This window comes from Gigantopelta aegis, chromosome 10 (genome assembly GCF_016097555.1).
Source record: "Gigantopelta aegis isolate Gae_Host chromosome 10, Gae_host_genome, whole genome shotgun sequence".
NCBI lineage: Eukaryota > Metazoa > Mollusca > Gastropoda > Neomphalida > Peltospiridae > Gigantopelta > Gigantopelta aegis.
Window position 1 is genome coordinate 74,437,983 of NC_054708.1, and position 26,527 is coordinate 74,464,509.

General features: G+C 37.7%; 1 protein-coding gene across 1 annotated transcript in view; it reads left to right on the forward strand.

The window, feature by feature from the left end:
• LOC121383034 overlaps positions 1–25,707 on the forward strand; it is a 27,165-nt gene extending 1,458 nt beyond the window's left edge. Inside the window, exons 2-10 of the mRNA XM_041512790.1 lie at positions 3,008–3,408; positions 4,397–4,457; positions 12,967–13,117; positions 13,721–13,872; positions 14,788–14,943; positions 15,128–15,172; positions 16,233–16,343; positions 22,706–23,007; positions 24,037–25,707. Coding sequence (XP_041368724.1) covers positions 3,022–3,408; positions 4,397–4,457; positions 12,967–13,117; positions 13,721–13,872; positions 14,788–14,943; positions 15,128–15,172; positions 16,233–16,343; positions 22,706–23,007; positions 24,037–24,255 — 1,584 coding nt within the window. The 5' untranslated portion in view covers positions 3,008–3,021 and the 3' untranslated portion in view covers positions 24,256–25,707. The remainder of the gene's footprint in view (positions 1–3,007; positions 3,409–4,396; positions 4,458–12,966; positions 13,118–13,720; positions 13,873–14,787; positions 14,944–15,127; positions 15,173–16,232; positions 16,344–22,705; positions 23,008–24,036) is intronic.
• Positions 25,708–26,527: the final 820 nt, after the last annotated feature.

Below are 26,527 nucleotides of genomic sequence, written 5' to 3' on the forward strand. Positions count from 1 at the left end.
AGGATGCCCACAAGTACACAATGGGTTGCCATCATCATGTCATGCAAACTTATGACCATTTAGATTGCTGATACCCAGATGGAAGGAAGGAAATGGTTTATTTAATGACACACTCAACACATTTTATTTACGGTTATATGGCATCAAACATATGGTTAAGGACCACACAGATATTGAGGGAGGAAACCCACTGTCACCACTTCATGGCCTACTCTTTTTTTAATTAGAAGCAAGGCCTGAGTTTCAGCCAAATCAGCCTGTCTTGTGGATGAAGTTTTAACTAACAAAGTATTTAAAAAGGCACTCCAAATGGGTAGGGAGGGGGATCACAGGACTCCTGTGACCCCTATCTCCCTGCAATATCTGCCAATGAACAGTATGTCTGTACCTGTCATTTCATTTCGTTATTTATACATATCACTGGCGTAGGAAGTGGGGGGTAGGTAAGGGGTGCATGTGCCCCCTCACTTTGTAGCAGCAGCGAGCTCATTTGCCATCAACACTCAAACTGTACTTTTTAGAATTTTGTGACATCCACCCCCCCCCCCCCCCCCCCACCCTTTACAAAATCCTGGACCCAACCCTGAGCATCATCTGTCAAGACTGTAATTAAATTAATTTAATATCTATTGTATGGTGGGTACCAAGTGCTGTACTTCCTAACAATATATATATATATATATATGCATGTGCATAGGAAGGTACCAAAAAGTGAGAGGCACACACACACACACACACACACACACACACACACACACACACACACACACACACACACATATACATATATATACATATGGTGTCAGACATGGTTAAGGACCATACAGATATTGAGAGAGTAAACCGGCAGTCGCCACTTCATGGGCTTCTCTTTTTGATTAGCAGCAAGGGATCTTTTATACGTACCATCCCACATACAGGGTAGTATATAAACCAATCATGGTGCACTGGCTGGAATGAGAAATAAAGATACTCAGAGGCATGTTTTCAGGGCAACCCACTATATTTTGCCATTGGAAGAAAAGTATCTTTTACATGTACATGTTTCAATGCCAAAATTTTGGTATTTTGATATTTGCTTGGTATGATACCGATACCGAACAGTATATGCGGTATACCGCCCATGCATCTCTAATGACCACCATATGCGAGCCATGTTTTTGGAGAAATGTTTGGAATGTTCAATTTAAGGAATCTAAGATAGGGCAGCAATTAATCACTCTCCTGAATTTTTTCAAGGCAAAGTCTGCTAAACCAACCATGGAAATAACCATTACATCAGTTCCAGCCAGTGCACCACAATTGGTACATCAAAGGCTATGGTATGTGCTATCCTGTCTGTTGGATAGTGCATGTAAAAGATCCCTTGCTACTAATGGAAAAATGTTGCAGGTTTCTTCTCTAAGACCATACATCAAAATTACCAAATGTTTGACATCCAATAGCTGATGATTAATAAATCAATGTGCTCTAGTGGTATCATTAAACAAACCAAACTTTTACTTTCTTAAAGGTTTAACATTGACGACAAAGCCTAGCAACATTTCGAAGGAAGGCAGTGTTTTATTTAATGACACACTCAACACATTTTATTTATGGTTAAATATGACATTGGACATATGGTTAAGGACTATACAGATATTGAGGGAGGAAACCTGCTGTCGCCACTTCATGAGCTACTCTTTTCGATTAGCAGTAAGGGTTCTTTTATATGCACCATCCCATAGACAGGATAGCACATACCACATCCTTTGATATACCAGTCGTGATGCACTCATTGGAGCGAGAAATAGCCCAATGGGCCCACTGAATGGAATCAGTCCCAAACCAACCACGCATCAAGTGAGCGCTTTACCACTGGGCTACGTCTTGCCCCAGGAACATTTCTAAGCATAGTTAATTTTGTGAAAACTAGCATACCATGTTTTTCAATAATACTGCATAACTAGGATGTTGAAAACAATCTGTAATACCATAAATCTTTGAATAGAGGCTTGCATTGATTACAGATTGGGTCTCGGAGCATTGTTAACAAAAACAGAGGCCTGCCTTGAATAGACATCTGCCTTACATAAAGGCATGTTTATGCTATTGCAGCTTTCAGATGTTAATGAACACTTTATATGGTGAGAACCAAAGGAAAGGCAGGGCTTTAGGTAAGGGGATGTTTCCGAAACAATATATGAATGTTTATAATTTGAAATTATAAATTTTATGGTGACATCAATTTAGATCTATGTAGTGGGGTTGGGTTTTTTTTAAGCTGGGGGGGGGGGGGGGGTCCGTGCAACTGTGAAACCCCCCATAATCCGCACCTGAAAGGAAAGAAGGATTTTTTTTTTTTAGTGAGGTAAGAGGTTTCCAGAAGTAAAAAAAGGTTAAAAGATGAAAGTACAACAAGGCTATGTTAAAAAGTTTTGACTGGAAAAAATAGAAGCCTGTCTTGAATAGTGGCCAGATTTCCGAAAATCACAAACAAAATAGAGGCCTAGGCTTTTATTAAAGCATTTATGGTAGATATAGATAAATATTTCAGGGCTTCTAGGTTATGGTAGCCCCACTCCCATGGCTAGTGATATTCAATGTTGGGCTAGTAAATAATTACTATTGCCATGCCCGATGGCTAGTGAAAAAAAAAAGAGTCAAATGTTGCAGTTAAGTTGATATTGCAAATATGAATATCCTGCCCCCATCCAAATCCCCAAATGTTAGTGTTTTTAAGCTCTATCTTTCCCTTTAGGTCACATCTTATTATTACTATTATTTAGTAAAACTGTATTAATAGTAAAGTAGGGCTAGTGAATTTTTAACAGCGGCTAGTTGCTTTTTTTATATCAATGGCTAGTGGATTTTATAAAAATTCGAGAAGCCCTGAATTTATTGCAGAATTTCTTAAATTGATCTCTGCTTGAGATTTGGTATTTTTCTCTCGTACACTATCTTTACATTGTTGATTTGATTAATTGATTATTAATATTATTATTATTTTTTTTTTTGTGGACATTAGTACCAGTACCGGTAATGGAAAATAATTCTACTACCAGACCACATGACAGTGAGAACGGGTCTCCTATAAGCTACAGTGATCCGCCTCCGACCTACGAAGAATTGTGTACCGTATACGCTGTCACTAATCCACATACGCTGTTTCACCCACCCAGCTATAATGAAGTGGTTTACGGAAAGTATGGCATTAACCCCTGCAGTGCTGTCGTGAACAGTGATAACAATACCAATTCCAGACAGACACCTTCTGCCGATAGACCTAATAGACCGGGTGTTCGTGATTGTCTACAGGTTCCAGAGAACAGACCTAGGACTACAACAATTAACCGCACTAAGATCTGTATTCTTGTCACAGTTGGCCTGAGTGTACTTGGCATAATCATACTTATTGTTACACTTACGGTTAGTATAAATTATGGCTAGTACTTTATAGTTTATTAATTAATATTCGATTTCAGGGCTAAATTAGCCAATTGCTAATTTTGCTATACAAAGAAATGTTTTGTTATACTGTTAGTGCTTGTGTATGTTGTAGATATAATTAAAAGGTGTTTTGTTGTACAGATACGAACCAGTCATTGTGTACATTATCTGTTCTCAGTTGGCAAACTATGATGATGATGACAGCAATGATGATGATGATGATGATTACAATGATAAAGTTTGTTTTGTTTAACAACACCACTAGAGCATATTGATTTATTAATCATCATTTGGTAATTTTGACATAGTCTTAGAAAGGAAACCACCTACATTTTTCTATTAGTAGCAAGGGACCTTTTATATACACCATCCCACAGACAGGATATCACATACCATGGCCTTTGATATACCTGTCATGGTGCACTGGCTGGAATGAGAAATAGCCCAATGGGCCCACCAACGGGAATCGATCCTAGACTGATCATGCATCAAGTGAACACTTTACCACTGGGCTACATGTATGTTTTGCCCGATTATGATGATGATGAATTATTATATTATTCTTCCAGATACAGGGCTGATTCCCTCTTTTACATTTCTCGCTCCAGCCAGTGCACCACGACTGGTACATCAAAGGCTATGGTATGTGCTATCATGTCTATGGGATGTGCTCTCATGTCTATGGGATGATGCATATAAAAGATCCCTTGCTGCTAATCGAAAAGAGTAGTCTGTGTGGTCCTTAACCATATAACGTAAATACAATGTGTTGAATGTGTCGTTAAATAAAACATTTCCTTCCTTCTTTCCTTCCCTCCCTCCTTTAAAAGGAGTAAATTACTATTTTGTTTTGGTTATACATTTCATCTCATTTTTGTTGTTTGCAGTGTCTGATTATGATTCACTAGTAAACAGATCTTTATCTTTATATTTTAAATGAAAAAAATTGTTGTCTATATCATTTTAGATGGGTAACTACAATCTAGATGACTACGTGATTGAAGATTTTTATCACAAACAAGGGAAAGGTAAGGAATGTCTGTCTGACAATACCTCTGATTTTTATCACAAACAAGGGAAAGGTAAAGGATGTCTGTCTGACAATACCTCTGATTTTTATCACAAACAAGGGAAAGGTAAGGGATGTCTGTCTGACAATACCTCTGATTTTTATCACAGACAAGGGAAAGGTAAGGGATGTCTGTCTGACAATACCTCTGATTTTTAACAAAACACATGGGAAAGGTAAGGGATGTCTGTCTGACAATACCTCTGATTTTTATCACAGACAAGGGAAAGGTAAGGGATGTCTGTCTGACAATACCTCTGATTTTTATCACAGACAAGGGAAAGGTAAGGGATGTCTGTCTGACAATACCTCTGTTTTTTAACACATGGGAAAGGTAAGGGATGTCTGTCTGACAATACCTCTGATTTTTATCACAGACAAGGGAAAGGTAAGGGATGTCTGTCTGACAATACCTCTGATTTTTATCACAGACAAGGGAAAGGTAAGGGATGTCTGTCTGACAATACCTCTGTTTTTTAACACATGGGAAAGGTAAGGGATGTCTGTCTGACAATACCTCTGATTTTTATCACAGACAAGGGAAAGGTAAGGGATGTCTGTCTGACTATGCCTCTGCTTTTTATCACAGACAAGGGAAAGGTAAGGGATGTCTGTCTGACAATGCCTCTGCTTTTTATCACAGACAAGGGAAAGGTAAGGGATGTCTGTCTGACAATGCCTCTGCTTTTTATCACAGACAAGGGAAAGGTAAGGGATGTCTGTCTGACAATACCTCTGCTTTTTATCACAGACAAGGGAAAGGTAAGGGATGTCTGTCTGACAATACCTCTGATTTTTTCACAGACAAGGGAAAGGTAAGGGATGTCTGTCTGACAATGCCTCTGATTTTTATCACAGACAAGGGAAAGGTAAGGGATGTCTGTCTGACAATGCCTCTGCTTTTTATCACAGACAAGGGAAAGGTAAGGGATGTCTGTCTGACAATGCCTCTGCTTTTTATCACAGACAAGGGAAAGGTAAGGGATGTCTGTCTGACAATGCCTCTGCTTTTTATCACAGACAAGGGAAAGGTAAGGGATGTCTGTCTGACAATGCCTCTGATTTTTTCACAGACAAGGTAAAGGTAAGGGATGTCTGTCTGACAATACCTCTGATTTTTTCACAGACAAGGTAAAGGTAAGGGATGTCTGTCTGACAATGCCTCTGCTTTTTATCACAGACAAGGTAAAGGTAAGGGATGTCTGTCTGACAATACGTGAGCACAGTTTAAAAGTACATGTCCAACTATTTTGGTGTCTTAATAGTAATGGTTATTCTGACAATAACCAATAAGAAAATATTGTAAAAAACCATGAACCGGGCTACCCCATAAACTGATCTATTTACATTTGACTTGTTTTTTTTTAAAGAAATCTGCATTGGATTGAACCCTGATATCAATGTTGAATTAAAGGGAGAGTAATCTCAAACAAGAGCCTTATGTGTTGGAAAGATGCATACCCGGACTACCAACACATACTGACACTTTAACAAATGAAAAACGCGTAATTTTAGAGTTAATAAAAAACCATGATTATTCCTGCTAACTGGGGGAAGCCATTTTGTTTCATTTTTATGACGTCCGGTGGTATAGCTTGGGGTGAAGTAACGTCAGCTCCGTCTATCTCCTCTATGCACAGTGTAAATAAACGCTCTAAGTTACGACAAGGCACTTTGCTTTCATCAACCTGACTTGTAAAACAACATAAATGACTTAATAGTATAATAAACTATTTCACTAAATATATTTCAATTTGCATCAGTATAACGAAATGGAGTTATAGTATTTTTTCTTTTAAACAATCCAAAGAAAAAAAAAGCATATTATTAGGCCTATTGGTATGCTACATTCGAGCAAAAATGACCACTCAAATACCCAAGTGATAATTTTCTTTTCTTTGGGACTACGTAATTGGTCAGTTTTGTAAGTTTAGATGGGAAAGTCTACTTAATCAAGGGTTCTACAGAATTAGTTACAGAAATAAAGCAGGATGGCTGATAATGTCTATTATGATTAGATTGGCCGTCCATGCGGTTACCACACAATACCCTGTGATCTTAATAAAAGAGGCATATCTTTTTAGTGTGTCTAGACACAGTGTCTGGGGACTGTCTAAATATACACCTGCCAATCAGGAACCACAGATACAGGCCCCAGAAAGAAAAAGACCAATTGACTAAGAAAACGCGCCGATTATTTCAGTACATGGGTTAATTTATGTACAAAACATAATAGGGGAGAGGCAGGAGAACTGGGACACTAATTTGGGGGTGTCATGTCTGCAGTCAGTATTCTTACCTCCTTTGAGCCAGTCAATTATTTATTTCTGCAACAGGTGGCATTTTTAATTGTTTTAATGTTTCTCTACGAGTATTTGGCATGGATTAAAATTAATTAGGATTTCTTGTTAATTAATAACTAATTAGGTATGAAGGTGAATTGGGACACCTGTGGGAGATATGGGACAACCTGGAAGGTGATGTGGGACAGTGAAAGGAGAAGTGGGACAATGGTGAATTTGGCATTTCCAAGCCACACTAGCTTACTTAAAGGCCCTCTGTTCACCCCTCCAGGATATGTGTTGTATTTACTCAGTGCCCTAGGCCTATACTTAATAGCATTGGCTCCAGTGTTAGAGTAAATTACACTCGAAGCTTCAGGATGCTCATGCAGTGTGTGTTTTAAGTGCTGTGAGTTTGAAGGCATCAATGCCGATATAATATGTAGTTTATGGAGTAAAGATCAGGAGGCCTTTAAGAATGCAGGCAAGTCAATGAACTCAACAAATACATGTACTTAAAAAGCATTTATTGCTATTACTAAGTTTTACCTAATTAAAAGAACAGTGAAATACAAAACATGAAAACAAAATTAAAACATACGGGATCAAAAACTTAAACTGCACTTAAGTGATGTGATGTCTAAATTATCAAAGTAAGTGTAAGTTAAAGTGGCTGGGGAGAAGTGGGACACTAAGCAGGCTGCATCAGGGAGAGGTGGGACACGGTGTCCCAGATCTCCCACACTCAACCGGCTGCACATGTGTTGACCTATATTGTAGGTTGGCATCAAACATGCTAAAAATCCATTTGTAAACTATTTAAAACAACATTTTCATCACACTTACTGTATCTGAGCTAATTCGCCAAATAAAGTTGCTCACAGTGGCTTACAATCAAAAGTTTAAAAATTAAGTGTTTGAGGTATACATTGAGAAAGCGGTGAAACAATGACTTTTAAATTTTCTTTTTCATAGGGATAAAGGAAGTTGGGGGAGCCTTACCAAGTGATGTAATGCAGATTCTGATTGGCTTAGAAATTTCAGAAATATTAGGCCTGTCCCACTTCTCCTCTGTCCCAGTTCTCCTGCCTCTCCCCTACAGTTATTTCAACACTTTGACAATGGTTGTTTATTTTGTATTAAAAATATTATATAATTGTTGCTGGCTTACTGGGATGGCTATTATTACAGAATATTGCGATGCATCCGCAAAAATCAGGTATGTTTTGTTTCTTCAGTTCGAAGACTAATTCCTGATGTGACACGTTAGGTATTACGTAACCACCAGCTCGCCAGAGGGCGTATTCACTGGCATGGTACAAAATGGCTGCGCCCGTTATATATAATAGCCGTCACATTTAACCGTTTTATTAATTAACTATACGATTATACTTGCTGATATTAAGCAATAATGTGCATTATATATCGTTGAATATGCATACCAGGTCAAATGCCTTGATTGTCCTCTCCTTTAAGAAAACTTTACCTAAAACAGTGCACAAATGAGGAAAAGACCAGTACACATCAAAATATTTTTATACATGGGGAAATATATACTTGACTGCTATTTTGCACTGTGCACACTATATTAAATGATGTGCAGTAATATTAAACAAACCTAAATAAACAACAGTTTTCCACCGCTGTCATTTTCAAATTCACGTCTGCTTCGCAGATTCATTGCATAAGAGTTTTGGTGACTTCACATGACACCCGTCACTCTTGAAAACAAAAACCCAGTTTACCGGAGTAGCTGAAGAATGTCAACATTAGACTACGACATGCATTTAATCTCTTCACAACAGAAAATGGTATGAATATTAACATTTGTTGGTTGATTTTGACAGTAAAGTGAACAGGGTAAAATATTATTTTATCAAATCGATCATACATTAACCATTGCAGAACGTGTGCAGAAACCATTTCCCATTAATAGGCTGGTAGACGGTTACTCGAGGATACATGTTAGTCCATGGGCCAGATACCGAAACCCCCCCCCCCCCCCCCCCCCCCCCCCCCCCCTCCGGGTTTTTTGGAGACAAATATTTTTAGATACCTCATTATATATGAATTTAATATCTGCTTGTTTGCAGCAAAAATGTTGGTGGATTAAAAAAATATTGCCATTTGAATGGGGGTACCGTTGCACATTTTGTGTCCCCAAAACACTATATTGAAAAATTAAATATAGTGATAAAGTTGTCATCCATATAAATGTTTAACAGATATAAGGCCGAAATGAATGCTATTCATCCTATACTAGACGTTAATAGTAACAAACCAAATAACAATGCAATATGTGGTATGAATAATGATATACTCATCGGCAAAAGTTAAGCAATGCTTGAAATGCATTATTTTCCATATTTACACATATTTTGGGCTGCTTGAACCTTTTACTATTAAAAATTGCACTGTATTTAATATATTGAGGCAGCATTATTCAAATATGGTTCAGTATATCTGCCTATACTATACTCAACAAAATTAATTAAGGTCCAATAGATATTTTAGCATTTTTCTTTAAATATGGGGGAAAATACAACTTCTTCCGTTGAAAGTTGTCAGCATTGTGGCATGTTCTTGAACTTAATGAATTAAATAACAATTTTGAGGGAACACAATAACAAAAAGCATTCTGAACAAATGTGTAACAAATACTTGCCTAATGTTCATTTCAATATTTTTCATAAGTATGTGAAATACCCAGTGTTTCTTGTGTGTATAACCAGTAAAAGTTTACTGCAACAATGTATAGAAGCCATATATATGACCAAAACATGCTAAAATAATATGACAGTAACAAAGAATTATATTATAATATAAGAAAGTTTACTAGCCCATAATTAATTTTGTCGAGTATACATGTATGTGCATCAATATTATGAATATGTCCCTCTTTACTAAACACCAGTGTTAAAAATTTAAAGCATCAGTTTTGTGTACCTACCATAATTTCTTTTGCATTACATGTACAAGTCATCTATCTCACAAAAGTTCATCTTATACTAGTCTGTGTTTGTAATATTTTTAGATTTGCCTTTATATTTACATTGTGCTTAACTTATGCTCAGGTGTATATAATTAGTTTCTACATCAAATATTGTCTAGGAAAGTTTTGACTTCCATTCATATTCCTTTGCATTTTCATGCAATTAAAATATGTCTGTCATGTTCACAATTTCTGGTATTCTCCTTCTCCAGACTATGCTCTGGCTCCTCCATCAGTATGTCCATCAGGGTTTATAGTATAATATCACTATTTCATCTCTAGTGTTCCTTCTAAAATTTCTCAACCATATGACAATTTGGTTGAGGAATAGCCTGGACTGTCTGGCATGACTGATGCCAAATGACAACTTGGCAATTTGTTCTCTTTATGTGCATTGTCAGAGCATTCTCAGTGAATACATACATGTATAGTAGAGTGGAGAAGATTGATTTACACTCTACTGTAGTTCAATATTATCATCCTTGGTTTGGCAACAAACATTTCAGGATATTTTTCAAGTCATGATGTTTTTGTATGTTATTCGCACCTGCACTCCCATAGAGAAGGTATATGAAATGATCTGCTTCTTAAATATATGAACATCAATTTTTGCTGAACTTCATGAGCTAACAACATTTCAAGGAAGTCTTGGTGTTGCTTGAAAATATTCAAAACCTCCAGTTTTCCATTCTGCATAAAAGCACTGTTGGTATCATGGCCAGTAATGGCAAGCACAGCTGGAATTGCTAGTTAGTGTCTTCCCTGCATCCTTAATGATGCTGTGCACATCTATGAGATGCCTCTTGTTGCCAAGTTGAGTGTATAACATTTTTTGTATCTGGGATGGTGAACTGGCAGCAATGTACAGACATTGAAGTATAATCTTTGTTTCTGCATTTTCTTGTGTACTTTACAACACCCCCAGACATGGTTTGCATTTGAAACATGTATTTTGTCTCACAAATAGAACCCTCTTCCCAAGAAGCTGAGGGCAGAGTTTTCTTTTTTTCATTTAAAAGGTCTTCCAGTCTCTTAAGACCTTTGTAGGGATTTCTTGATCAAGTGTGGCTTGGAAGAATCCCTTTCACATGAGCAATTTAGTGCCAAACCATGAATGCTTTATTATGCTATTATATTTGAGTTAGATGATAAGACTGAAATAGGAAAGAAAGTCAAGTGCTAGATATGCCTGATGACTATATCTGATGTCAATTATATAAACCTAAGCATAAATTAAGCACAATTTAAATACAAATATGTTTTTAAAAATAGTACAAGCTTCTGTGAGATAGATGAATTGTAAATGTTTTAACATGCCGAGGAAAGGTACTTATAATTGGCTGGTACCAAGAACAGAAAGACATCTTCATAAATTTGTGAACATTGTATATAAACTCCATATACTGAACCACATTTGAATAATGAAGCCTCAATATGTTAAAAAAAGCCAGGTCTATTTGTTTTCTTAATAATAAAAGCTTCAGGCAATCCTAAGTATGTGTATACATAGAAATTAATACATTGCTTACTAGTAACTTATTTTGAGAAGTATATAATTATTCATACCTAATATTATATTGTTTTGTAATTGTTATTAACATCTACTTTATAGAATAAAAGAAAGGATGTAGAAATAGAAAATTGTAAACTTCACATATATCATATTTGGGTCACATAAAATGATTGAGAATTGGGAATGAAAGTTACATTTTTATAGTGCTAGATATTGTAAACCTGATGACAATATTCTATGTAGATATCAATTATATACACCAAAACATAAGTTAAGCATAATATAAATAGAACTGCAATTCTAAAATATTACAAAAAGCAACAAAAAAAGCCCTAGCTATTGTAAGATGAACTGTTGTGAGATAGATAAATTGTATATGTAATGCAGACTTGCCTAGAATGGTATGTAAATTCACTTTTTATGTTTGTAAGACTTGTGTGTAATATAAAAATATTCAAAATATCCATGTAAATGGTTTAGACAGCATGTACTGCACCATATTTAAGTAATGCTGCCCTCAGATATTAAATACAATACAATAATAAAAGGATCAGAATGTTTTAGGTATGGTATGTATATATACATGTACACATGTACATAGAGAATAACGTATATCGGGAACTGTGTAACTTTTGCTGGTGAGTATACCCCCGGTACTATATCCATACCACATATATTGCATTGATTTGTGGTTTGTTGTTATGAACATGTAATTTAGCATGAATAGCATTCATAATTTAGTCTTAAACCTGTTCAAAATATGTATGCATGTTAACTTCAACATTGCCATGCAGTTTTTTCATATACTAGTACTATGTTTGTAATACTCAGGACATTTCAAATTCATTGACTCACTATACTTAGTCAGATGCCAAAAATGTATTAGTTTTTGGTGGAATACATTCACCAGTAACCCAGCTTTAAAGTAAAAGCAGTGATATAGTCCAGACTTATTTTCAAATATTTTTGAAAATTATGTGGAACATTCACCTTGATCAGAAATTTGCCCTGTTAAAAATAAATAGGGTGCCTACACTCAAACGCTCTCTACAGGCACACCCACCAACAGATTGCTTGCAGACATGCTGATTCGAATATGTCTATGGATAGGCTTCAAAGATATACTCATCTTGAAAAATCCCTGGGGGGGGGGGAGGGCGGGGGAGGTTATAGTGGGCCCACGGTCATGTAGTTTCATGTAGAGAATAGGAGACAGGATCCAGCTCGGTCGATAATTGTTGAACTACGTAAATAGCATAACATTAAATCACCTCCTATTTTTTAATATTCCATTCTTTGCCCCATATAATTAAACATTTGAAAACGAAATAAGAAGCTTCCTGCAAAGAATGTTTACACTGGAACATAGTCTGACATCACATAGACACTAGCAGCCAGTGACTTGGATCTATTTGTCTCACGTTTGTTCGTTTTACTTGAAAGCGGATACATAATAAAATAAAACCAAACAGTTTACTACGTTTTGATATTGTTGTTATTTGGTTTAGATTGATAATAGTGTAACTGAAGCTCGCCTGTTACATCATTATCTAAACCTCACCAAACAACCACAGAGTTAAAATGTAGTAACCTGATATTCTGTATATACAAAACATTTTAGAGCACTGATTGTTAAATGATACAGTTTATCTGGACCAAGTTTTGTCTGGGCATTTTTCAGTAGCAAGTTGTCTCAACTCTACAGACTGCTGGGTAAAGTACAATTTCCTGTTTGAAGACAACTGGAATGATTGCCATGGTGACCAGTATGTCAAGAAAACTACATATAAAGTTGGGAAATATGTTGGAGTAATTCTCTGTTCACCTAACCGGTAATCGCAAATTCTCTTTAGATTTTAGGGGTTTTATATTTATTTATTTGAAGTCATTTTAGACACTGTTTTCAGTAGTGTCTTTAATTGACTTCGTTTGTGGCATATTATTTGTGTCCATCTCCGTATCCTCACTCACTCACTCTCTCTCTCTCTCTCTCTCTCTCTCTCTCTCTCTCTCTCTCTCTCTCTCTCTCTCTCTCTGTTTATCTATATATATATATATATATATATATATCTCTCTCTGTCTGTCTCCCTTTCTGTCACTGTCTCTCTGTCTCTCTGTCTCTCTCTCACACACACACACACACATTGCTTATTGTGCTACAGTTGGAACACAGAGTTGGAAAAGCAACTTTGTGTTGTCTCTTACAGTTCTCATTCACATTAGCAGTGGGAACTAAATGCAAAATGATCCATGCAAAATATGGTATCGGTGTAAATATGAAGAAGGTGGTCGGCAGTACAAATCACAAGGGGAGAAGCGGTCAGAATGATTGGAAACAGTTAAAAACAACTTGGATATTATATTATAGATTATATAAGCATTTGTTGCCAGATATTGGAAATCTTGTTAATCTTTTTGTTTCGTGTGTTTTGTAGATATAAGCTGTTTCTCTCTGATTCGCTCACTGATCGGTTTCTCAATATCGGAGACCGCAAAGGAAGCGGAGAAGATCATTGCGAGTTTATAGGAAGTAGAAAGAATGCAATCTCAATTGACAATAACTTCTGGCATTCGCCTGGAACAATAGGTTAGTTTTGTAACATGAGCCATATAGGCTATGTCGTACATACATTATGTTTATAACGTCAACACATAATTACCGGAAATCGTCACTTTGACAGTATCACCTCACTAACGAAAACTAAACATGTACGAAGTAAACAACTATAATTTTCCTTGGAGGTAACTTTATAATAAAGTTAAAACAGACAATAAACCACAACATTTTGCCAAGTTGTACATAGTCAAATATCATGAGATAACATTACATATGTTTTTATTTCCAATAAAGGTTATTTCAGTTTTATAGTTTGTTTTTGAATATCCTGCATGAAATTGCTTTTTAGCTGAAAGGAAAAAGGCCACGAGTTAACTCTCTTGAATAGTGTCATAATTTGTATGGTTTTCCCTATCTGCTGTATAGTATGTGAATTGAAACTGATTTAGAATGAGTTAAAAAGTTTGTTTTACCTGTAACTTTCATAGAAACTGACATACAATCCGAAATTCACGATAGAGGTCAATACACATAACCTATACACATCATTTTTTAATACAATCAATCCTCCTGGTGGGCTTAACTACCTACCAAATTTCAGCTATATGGGCCCAGAAAGTTTTTTAATAAAATGAGAAAACAGACGGCTGAAGATTTTTTTAGTAAATAATTTTATACAATTCACGACATAGAGGCTAATACACATAAACAATACACACAATTTTGTAATATATTCAATTCCCCTGATGGACCTAATTACCTACAAAATTCCAGGAAATCGTTCCAGAACTTTTATTAAAATATAACAAAATAGGCAGCTTAAAAACAAAAATAATAATAATAATCCCAACCAAAACAATATGTTCCCAGCCAACAAGGTTTGGGAACCTAGTAATATTGTTGTTGTTATTATTAATCTAAGTTTGAATATTGAATTATTTTCAGGCTACATACGTTCACGTCGAGGAAAGACTCCCTCTAAAGGCAGAATTGGAGGTGGGACAGGAGCCACGTGGACCGGCAACTATTATGGCAAGTGGATTGAATGTGGTGTCAGCATTCCTGGAAACAGTCGCGTGGTTACAGGGCCAGGAGCACAAGGTAAACTAGTGAAGGGCATTATGCTCTAGATAAAAAACTATTCCATTTATTTTAAAGGTGCCATTTGTATCATAAATTACATATGTATATGTTTTTGTCTTGCCATTATGTCGTAAAAAGGTATTGCTTTTGCAATGGCGGCAGTTAGTTTTATAGCTAACTTCTTTTTTTATATTTGTTGTAGAAAGAACGACAGAACCTCCAATTGAAGAACCGATGCCAAAACCAGGTATAATAATTTTAGGAGCCTAGTCATGCGGAACTGATGACACAATTTATTTATATTAATTACAATAATGTGAATGAACACAGTATTCCATTAAACAATGCTACTTTGTTATTAGTTTTCTCTTAAATTTGATATATCATTTTAGTAGTACAACAATAACTAACCTGCCATAAGTGATACTGGTTATAATAACCAACATTAACACACTGTTTCTTAGCATTGTCGGGCGGGACGTAGCCCAGTGGTAAAGCTAGCGCTTGTTTGATGTGTGATCGGTTTGGGATCGATCCCATTATGTAGGAGATTAATTGCTCCTAGTGTCAATTCTTTGTAAATTTTAGTGAGAAAGAAAGAAAAAAAGAGTGATATTAGAAAGGTATTTTTTGCTGATGCGGAAAATGGTTTTGATCTGATAACTCTACAAGAGCAGCTAATCACATGAAATGGGGAGGAAGGCAATGCTAGAAACTATGAAAGGACATTTTCCAGCTGATAACTCTACAACAGCAGCTAATCACGTGAAATGGTGAGGAGGGCAATGCTAGAAACTATGAAAGGACATTTTCCAGCTGATAACTCTACAACAGCAGCTAATCACGTGAAATGGTGAGGAGGGCAATGCTAGAAACTATGAAAGGACATTTTCCAGCTGATAACTCTACAACAGCAGCTAATCACGTGAAATGGTGAGGAGGGCAATGCTAGAAACTATGAAAGGACATTTTCCAGCTGATAACTCTACAACAGCAGCTAATCACGTGAAATGGTGAGGAAGGCAATGCTAGAAACTATGAAAGGACATTTTCCAGCTGATAACTCTACAACAGAAGGTAATCACGTGAAATGGTGAGGAGGGCAATGCTAGAAACTATGAAAGGACATTTTCCAGCTGATAACTCTACAACAGAAGGTAATCACGTGAAATGGTGAGGAGGGCGATGTTAGAAACTACATGTATAAAAGGACATTTTCCAGCTGCCATCTCTCGTCAGACTAGACCCCCAGCCCCCACCAATGATTGTAACATGTATGTTATTACATGAGCACTTCTGTTTTTCAGCCAATCGGTGTATAGGAAGCTATTGTCCTGGGTCCTATGAAACCGGTGCTAAATGTGTCCACGGATATTGTGTTTGCTCTTTACCCGGCTACAACTACTTAACTTGTCTTCGTAAGTTTAAATATGAAAGACTTTTGACATGCTCAGTTTGTAATTTTAAACAAATTGTTTTTGTTAAGCATAATATATGTATGTATGTATGTAGGTATGTATGTATAGGCTAGAAGGTATTAAGACGTTTCTTCAGAAATAAGGTGCTCTGCTCCGCACCTTTTTATTTCTGAAGAAACATCTTGAGCCTTCTAACTGATTTAAACTGCATTTCATAGGTTTATTACTTGATATGGGGGGAGGGGGGCAAGCGTCATTGCGTGTTTGCGCCAGTTGTTTTGACATCATTCGTACAACTCTTGGCGATGATGTCTGGCCAATTGTGTCGAAGTAATTTGGGTCACGTGACTTGTTATTAAGACAGCTTTTTTTGTGTGTCTTCACAATTAAGACAATAAAAATGCTGATATCCTATTGGTTGAATTGGAGAGAAACCAAGGAAACGCATCTAATATGTATATATATATATACTCTTCAAAAGAAGAAACGCAAAACCACATTGTCGTAACATTTGGAGAATTGATTTAATTATTGAATGGTGAGTCCGATAATTACCAAATGTTGCAGGATTGTTCACAATTCACTCTAGTCCATTGTGAGTAAGTGATAGGACACACCACCAAGTTCAAGGTCATCTGGAGTCAATACCGGGTGTGGCCTCCGCGTGTGTTGACAACTGCCTGGCACCGCCTGCCCATTGAAGCAACCAGAGTACGGATGACGTCCCGGGGGATGGTGGCCCACTCGGCCTGCAAGGCTGCTGCCAGCTCTGGCAGAGTCTGGGGCTGTGGTTGTCGCTGTCGGAGGCGTCGGTCCAACTCGTCCCATAGATGCTCAATTGGGTTCAAATCCGGTGATATCGATGGCCAAGGAAGGACATTAATGTTGTTGTTCTGTAGGAAAGCCGTTGTGAGACGTGCTGTGTGAGGCCTGGCGTTGTCATGTTGGAACACTGCGTTGGCCATAACTGGAACGATGTGTGGCCGGAGGATCTGGTCAATGTAGCCCTGTGCATTCAGGTTGCCCTGCACGTGGACCAGGTCAGTTCTGCCAGTGTGTGAGATGGCTGCCCACACCATGACACTACCCCCGCCGAATCTGTCCACTTCCTGCACGCAGTTTGCCGCATAACGTTCACCACGACGCCTATACACGCGACATCTTCCATCATGACGTCGGAGCAGAAATCGGGACTCGTCACTGAACCACACCTGTCTCCATCGCAGTTGAGGCCATTGTCGATGAATCTGGCACCACTGCAGTCGGAGTCGACGGTGTTGTGGTGTTAAGATGACACCTCGAACTGGACGTCTGGCACGAATTCCTACCTCACGTAGGCGGTTCCGTACGGTCTGGTCGGATATCCTGCGCAAACCTGGTATTGCTGCGGCTGTGGAGGTGGCAGTAGTCAATTGTTCCCGAAGGTGGCGTACCCGGATGTAGCGGTCCTGCCCGGGGGTAGTGACCCGTGGTCGACCGGATCTAGGGAGGTCACGTGTTGATCCATGTTGCTGGTAACGGTCCCACAGTCTGGAGATGGTGCTTGGGGACACATGGAATGCCCTGGCAACGGCCGTTCTGGATTCGCCTGCGTCTAGTCGGCCGATGGCATTGTTTCTCTGCGGTTCACTGAGACGCGGCATGTCCTGGATTGTCAACTGTCGGCCAGATACAGAGGCCAGGCAAGCGAACACCCTGCACTTTTATACTGTCGGTGTTCATGTTGCACGTGCAGACAACGCACGTGCAGTGGTGACATGGTTTGCACGTGGCTGCGTTTTTGCGAATATTCACATTTTGGAACTTTATTGTACAGTAGCTGCGTTTTATCGAATGTAACTGTGGGAATGTGTTTGGGACATGCAATGACCTTATATTCACAAAGCATGAACCGGTAGGAAACATAAAATCGGAGTTATAACCCATTTGTACCCTTTTGCGTTTCTTTTTTTGAAGAGTATATATATTTTTACTACTCAAAAGAATTTAAGGGTCAGACGATATTTTCGACATTATTTTCTGAATGTCAATTATATTAGCTAGACCATAATGTCACGCATGGTATTGTTCCATTTTGACGAAAGTGGGTCTGAGCAACCCATAAATGAATTAAAATCCACTGTCATTGACACTGTCGACTAGTTCTAATGGCGAAAACATGCTTACATTTGCACGTAAATTAGGGCGAAAGCGAAAGGTCTGCTAAGTGCCCATAACTTGCTTTTTCACAAAGCGCTTCATTTGCACGCTTTGCACGTGTATTCCATGTTCCCAATGCTGAATTTCCGTATAATTGGAGCTTGCGTTCGTGTATGGTGCACACTCCAAATTCGACAATGGTACGACTTCAACTGACTATCGAAGATCGAGGAAGGGCTATTGCTTGGCTTCAGGATGGCAATACGCAAAGAAATGTTGCTCTGAGACTTGGTGTCAGTCAGAGTGTCGTTGGCCGACTGTGGCAACGGTACCAAGCAACGAATTGTGTTCGAAATTGTCCACGTTCGGGAAGAAACCCGAAGCACTACAAATAGAGAGGACCGCTACATCACCAATATGGCTCTACGTCAACGCACAACCACTGCACGCCGATTACGTGACAATCTGCGGACTGCGACTGGAACTCGAGTGTCTGATCAAACCATACGCAATCGTCTGAGAGCCAATAATCTACGCTGCCGTCGCCAGGCTGTTCGACCACCACTCCTACCACGTCACAGAACGGCCAGACGTCACTGGTGCATGCTTCATCTGCGGTGGCAACGTGTTCAGTGGGGTCGAGTGATGTTCACTGATGAGTCCAGGTTTAGTCTCCAGTTCAACGACGGTCGGGTTCGTGTCTACAGACGTCCTGGGGAGCGCTTCGCTGACGTTAACGTTAGACAACGTCACCGGTTCGGTGGTGGCAGCGTCATGGTGTGGGGCGGCATCTCTATCCACCACAGGACCCCCCTCTATGTGGTGGATGGCAATCTGAATGGAATCCGCTATCTGAATGAGATTATCCGGCCGTTGGTTCTCCCAGGCCTTCAGCAGATTGGCGGCGGGGCAGTTCTGCAGGATGACAATGCCAGACCCCACTGCGCCAGGGTGGTAACGGACTTTCTCAGACAACAAGGTATCGCCAGGATGGATTGGCCAGCATATTCGCCTGACTTGGCCCCAATAGAGCACGCCTGGGACGAATTAGGCAGGAGAGTTCGGGATAACCATGCCCCTCCGGCCAACCTTCATGATCTGGGTCAACTTCTTATGGCAGAGTGGCAGGCCATTCCCCAAGAGTTCTTCAGACGTCTGATCAACAGCATGAGGCACTATTAAACGAATGTTCTAATGTGTAAAATCCATGTTTGACAACCTTCAACTTTGACAGCATGTCATGTGACTTTCTTGTAAACAGTGATGTTTATTTGTGGTTTTTTGTAAATATGGAACAATAAATAAAAAATTTGGTGTAGTTTACATCATCAATCTAATACACTCTGAAACTTATTTGGTTATAAATTTTTGACCCTTAAATTCTTTTGAGTAGTATATATATATATGCATATACAAATCTGTATTTGTTGCTTATTTATTTATTGGTTTGCCATTCAAGGGAAATAAGTCTTCAGGTATGATTCAGTACTACGGAAATTTGTTAAACCAGACACTTTTAGAAAAATTATAATGTCTGCATTATGGAGGTCTTACTGTATATTTTAATTTATCTTTAGCACTTATGCTGTTCATCTATCCAAAGTAAGTTGATACAGATCCATGGCATGTGATAAAAGTTTGCTATATTAAGATCAGTGCAGAATTTCATTATTAATAGCAAGTGTTTTGAGAGTAATTAACCATTTGTTATCTTACTTGTTTTTGTATTCAACTATCTAATCTGATTCTAAATAAAATATTTTAAATAAGAACCTTTTCATCCTCTTTACCTTTTCTTCCTCTTGTTTCCTCTCTTTGTTAGTCAAATTGGAACATGTTATAATTATAATAGAGACATTTTCTTGGTGTTTCTTCAAATATGATTTTTATATCAATGAGTGAGGTGTGAAAATCGTATTTTAAAAAATAGCGAAGGAATGAGTCAAAATAAGGTTTTCAGACATGATTTGACATAAAAATTATAGTCTGAGAAACACCATGAAATGGTCATTTATTATATACATCTTTCACATTTTTGACAGTATACAAGTATTTCACACTATTTGTTAATATCTATTACTTATCCTATCAAAAACACATGACGCCATGATATATTTATTCTGTGGAACTTTTACTTGACCTTGGATTTTTTAAAAGAAATATGAATCAATTTAGCCTTTATTTAATTATTAAATTCTACTGAGCTGTGAAAGCACACCTGAAAAAGTGATCATCCAAACCCCCCCAAAATAACAACAATAACATTAATCGAACTTGAAGTTAAATAATTTAACCTATAGATACAGTCAAAGATAGGACATTGTGTCACCATTATTTGGGTTCGTATTATTTCAGTTTTAGGTATTTTATCATCATTACACTTATTATCCATATAATTGTTTAAATTACTTTCTTCTTTTGTTTCAAATACGATCCCCGTCGGTGGGCCCATTGGGCTATTTCTCGTTCCAGCCAGTGCATCATGACTGGTATATCAAAGGCTGTGGTATGTACTACCCTGTCTATGGGATGGTGCATATAAAAGATCCCATGCTGCTAATCGAAAAGAGTAGCCCATGAAGTGGCGACAGCGGATTTCCTCTCTCATTATCTTTGTGGTCCTTAACCATATGTCCGATGCCATATAACCGTAAATAAAATGTGTTGAGTGCGTCGATAAATAAAACATTTCTTTCTTTCAAATACAATCAAACTACTAATACTGAAGACGTGCTTTTCTTACATACCCGTTGGTGAGAACATCATTAGTTATTTTTAATAACACATATAGTGTTAACACAGATATGTGCAATAACATTTTAAAGCCATATGACTGGCTGTTCCTAGGTGATGACCAGGTCACCAATGCCATACTATTCAATGATAAAAAAGCACATTTGAATCAATCGCTCTGTGATGTACAAGTTAACCTGAAATTGACTTGTCTGTGATGCACAAGTTAACTATAAGCACTATGGCTATACATAGGTTTTAGTTAGAAAAGGCATTTAAATTTATTTTAAAACTGTTTTCTGAAGATATGTAAGAAATAGAATACTACATTTGTGTCCGTTAGATACCATTTATCTTACAACTTGTTGTCATGGTCCATTCCTTGGATGTGGTGAGGTATCTTGCATGTCTTAATGACTCGGAGAGCTATGCCAGCTGGAGCATCAGCTCCTGGTAGGGTCACCCAAGCTGGACTGGTCAAAGGGTAGAGACTAGACTAATATGGACCAGACAGACAGAGGACGTAAGTCAAGAAAGACAACTGTCTAGGAGAAGCAAACTCCAAAATCAAAACTGGGCTGGAGAGGCTCAGAGTCCTAGTAAGGAAACTCTCCAAGGAGAAGGAAAACTCCAAACTCAAACCAAGTCCACTGAAGTCAGAGTACAGAAGCTATGCATAAGAATTAGCGTGGAAACCGAAAGGAAATGTCTGTACGTGCACCAAGCTCTATGATCATCATCAAACTGTATCCAACTCGCTTTTGCTTGCTAGATACATTTTTAAATAACTTGTTATAAGATAAACGGTATCTAATGGTCACTCATGTAGTATTTTCTATATATCTTTGATCAAGAAGTTTGTTTTGAATTACACCAATTACTGGATTACTATGGAAAAGGCTGCATGAGTTACTCTTATGAATTGTTGTGTGTGCTGGCTATTTCTCATTCCGGCCACTGCTCGAGAACTGGTTGAATAAAGGCTGTGGTATGTGCTATCCTGTCTGTGGGATAGTGCTTATAAAAGATCCCTTGCTGCTAATTAATGGAAAAGAGTAGCACATAGAGTTTCCTCTCTAACTATCTCTTTGGTCCTTAACCGCATGTCCGATGCCATATAACCGTAATTAAAATGTGTTCATAATAAAAATGCATCATTAAATAAAACACTTTGTTCATTCGTTTTATGTGTGCATATAATTGTTCTCTGTTCACAGCCACCTCAGATTGTGAAATTACATTATTTTATTTGCAGATACACATTGGAAATACCAATTTAAATGTCATGATAATACACTAAGGTGTGTATTAACAAAACAACACCAAGATCAACTAGTAATCTGGGACCTGATTCACTAAACTCTCACAACTGTGACAGTGCAATGCTAAAAGACTTGCAAAGAGAATGCTTTGTTGTCTAGCAGAGCCTAAGAGACCTTTGTGAATGTGCATGCATTTTACATACAATCTTTCTTTTTATTTTTCTCCAGCTGAACATGACGGATGCTCAATAGAACGAAACAAAGAACCACGGGCAGTTCCTTCATTTCGTGGTGAACGACGGTCATCTGTGTATAGCTGTATCAACGAAGACAGTTTGACCCTGTCACCCGAGGTGCACGTGCTCAGTTGCTACGAGAACATCAACCGCAGACCACCACGTGCAGCTGTTACCGTGGTGGACATACAGGGCAATACATCCAGACCCGTGGTTCTAGTCCTGTCAACGTACGAACCTGTTGCCTGGAGAATTAACGTCCCTGTTGGGCTGACCATCCAGAAAATTCAAATAGTAAGACTTTCACTAACTCACTCACTCATTTTATACTTATTTTTGTGCTTATATCCAATTAAAGTTCAAGCACGCTGTCCTTGTCACATCCCTGAGCTGTCTGTCTGTCTATGACAGTGGGTTAGTTGTTAATCATTAGTGAGAGAGAAGTCTGTGCAGTGGCCTTACACCTACCCACTGGGTCGTTAAACTCGCTCTGGGTGGGAGCCAGTACCGGTGTAATAGCCCAAAATATATCCCCCCACCAAACTATACCCGGGGTATAAACTGGACTAGCCCAGAATATACCCCGGGATATAAAACAGGCTAACCCAGAATATACCTCTCTTGTATGAAAGCAATAGTTGGTTTTCTTTTAAAGCGTTTATTATTATTATTTATTTATTTATTTTGTATACAGGTTAGTAATAAAAAATAAGGGTTAGAATTATGGTTAGGGTTATAAAACAGGCTAGCCCGCTTTAACCCTGGGTATAGTTTGGCTGGGGGTATATTTTGGGCTGTTACATCGGGATGCAAAGCCAGCCTTATGCCCTTATGCCCGATGGCTTGATCACAACACCACTGAGGTCGGTTGGTAAGACTTTCTATTAGTTCTGATTAATGGTTTTGTGTTCATGACCAAATGGTACAAAGGAATTACCATACTTGACCCACTGGTGATAAATATGAGTATTTGTTATCATGACCAAATGGTACAAAGTAATTACCATACTTGACCCACTGGTGATAAATATGAGTATTTGTTATCATGACCAAATGGTACAAAGTAATTACCATACTTGACCCACTGGTGATAAATATGAGTATTTGTTATCATGACCAAATGGTACAAAGTAATTACCATACTTGACCCAGTGGTGATAAAAATTATCTGGTCCAAACAATAAAACTAGTAACCAATTCGATTAAAACTGAAAAATACATAGAAACGTACTAATCGGTTACGCTGACTACAGCTTATATCGAGGGCTGTAAATGATAGTATGATAAGTGTGATTATAACAACAAATAATTTTTTGTTTGCAGATTACTTACTATGTGGCCCAAAGTTCTGTGACCGTGGTGAACAGTGGATCGAAGCCGCCAGTTGAGAAAAGTAGCGACATCTCTTCTGGTTATGGCAGTGATGATGGCGGAGGTCAGACACTGAAGATGCTAAAAGAAGTCAAGTCCTTGTTTGGTCATGTGACTTCCTTTTCTGGGACATACAAAGTGGACCACTGGTCACTGAAAGTTGGCAGTTAAATGATCCAGCTTAGTGTTAGGGGCCGTTTGGAAATTATAGGGTACAACATTTGGCATTTGTAATACCCCTTCCCATCTGTGTAATGTTTTATAAAGCGCCCCATACAGAACTGTTTACTGCATAATGCCACAGAAACAAGATATTTTGACATTAAAGGAAGTTTGTCCTGCATACTAAGTAACCCAGTTAAACTACTAGACATGGCTTTTATTAGAAGGTGAAGGTTATTTAATATTTGGATTAAAGCAAGTTAATTAAGAAGGGAAGTTCATCATTTGTTCTCTCCAGGTCCAACCATCTGTCTTTCTGCCCCACATATAATTTTTGGATGTTTTTTCCACAATGCCTCAAGATACTGAGCTGACATTTTGTACACAGCTTTATCATGTACAGTTACAGATCAAGTTTGACTTTGAATGCTCAGAGCACGTAATGCAGTGAAATAAAACACAGTTTCTAATAATCACCATTTCTAAAGCAGTGGTGTTTTAGCCCCCGTCCATTGCAACTACTTGACTTGTATATCACTGTCATACTATGCAGGAGCAGATCCAGGGGGTGGCTAGAGGAGTGCGCACACCTCCCCAACTTTGAAGTGCTCTGAAAATCCAGTTTTTAACAGATGAATATAATTAATTAATTAGTCACCAATCGGTTGTCAACCTGAGTGGAATACAGGTTCTATTTCCCTTCTTATAGTTCAAGTTTGTTTTGTTTAACAACACCACTAGAGCACATTGATAATTAATCATCGGGTATTGGATGTCAAACATTTGGTAATTCTAACATATAGTCTTAGAGAGTAAACCCGCTACATTTTTCCATTAGTAGTGTAACAAATTTGTATATTTCCAATAGTTCCCTGAATAATCTGATTTGTTGTCTGTCCTTTTTCTACTTATGTTTGGTTTCTTAATTTTATTCTTGGTTTCTGAACTTCTTATACTAACATCTTCTAGCACCCTATTAGCACTTTAATCAGCCTTCTATGAATCAGATTATTGATGGGTAAAGTTACAGGAACAATCATTCAGATCCATTGATTTTCCAAACAGTGGCATGAGACCATATAATGTTGTAATGTTTAGGCTTGGATTTTATAGTTAATATCACGTTGTGTAATATTTGGGGAGGGGTTAAACAATAATAATGTTATATTGTATTTTGGGATATCATTTGAGAAGATAATTAAGTTAGAATTGTTTATTTTATTTACGTAATTTTTGTTGTAGCGATGTATAATTTTCGGCAATATTCGGCTATAATTAAGTTGTCGTTAATCTTCGTTATTTCTACGAAGAATTGTTATGATAGGTTAACCAATCGTCATGTCCGATTAATGTCATGTCATTAATTTGGACCAATGAGAGCCATTCCATGTATTAATGCTAGATTTGTCCATTCGTTGACTCACTTCTGACTTTCCAACCACAGGTACATGTGTGTTTGTTGATTGTGGTTTTTTTTTTATGTGTAGATTTTGAATGGTTCTCTCTCACTCGGTTATTCCAAATTTTGTTTTTAGATTTATTATGTGAGAACTGACAGTGGTAAGCTATTTATTTATTATGTAATTCATTAACTAAATGGTAGTGTATTTTTGTTAATTGTCACCGTCTCGCATTGCATTACCGTAAACCTTAACATTATTGTTAGACTTATTTTGTATTGACACTTGAGAGGTTACTAAAATATTTTAGAAAGAAGATTATTGGAATTTTGGAGAGAGGAATTGAGTGAAGGAAATATTATTTCTGTCTCGTAAATTACCAAGTATTCCACGTTTGGGAATCTTGTGGTTTCACGAGTGGAAATGAATGTTTAGCTTTAGGTACGTTTTAGATGTTTTCGATGGATTTTTCATTCTCTTAGAATAAACAAATAGTAATCCATATTGGGATTCTTAATGTTTCATTGGCGGGGAATTGAATGGTGGTTGAGTTGTGGGAAATTTGAATAACTATTATGTAACCTGTATCTCTCAATGTCAATAATGAAATCTATTAAAAATCTTAGTTATTTTGCTGGTTAACTGTAATTGTTTTTATGATCTATTGAAACCCTTAAATAAATGAAAAAGGACACTTATGTGATTATTGTGAAAAAGGACATGAGACTTAAAATGTGATTTTTGGAAGTCTACGACCGAAAGGGGTAGCCGAACCCAGCAAGGCATTTTTAGAACTGTATTTAATTCGATTCTAGCACCGGTCTATAAGTGGGCACGTGCTGAGAAAGCGAAATCGTTACATTGGAACCTCCGGCGGGACT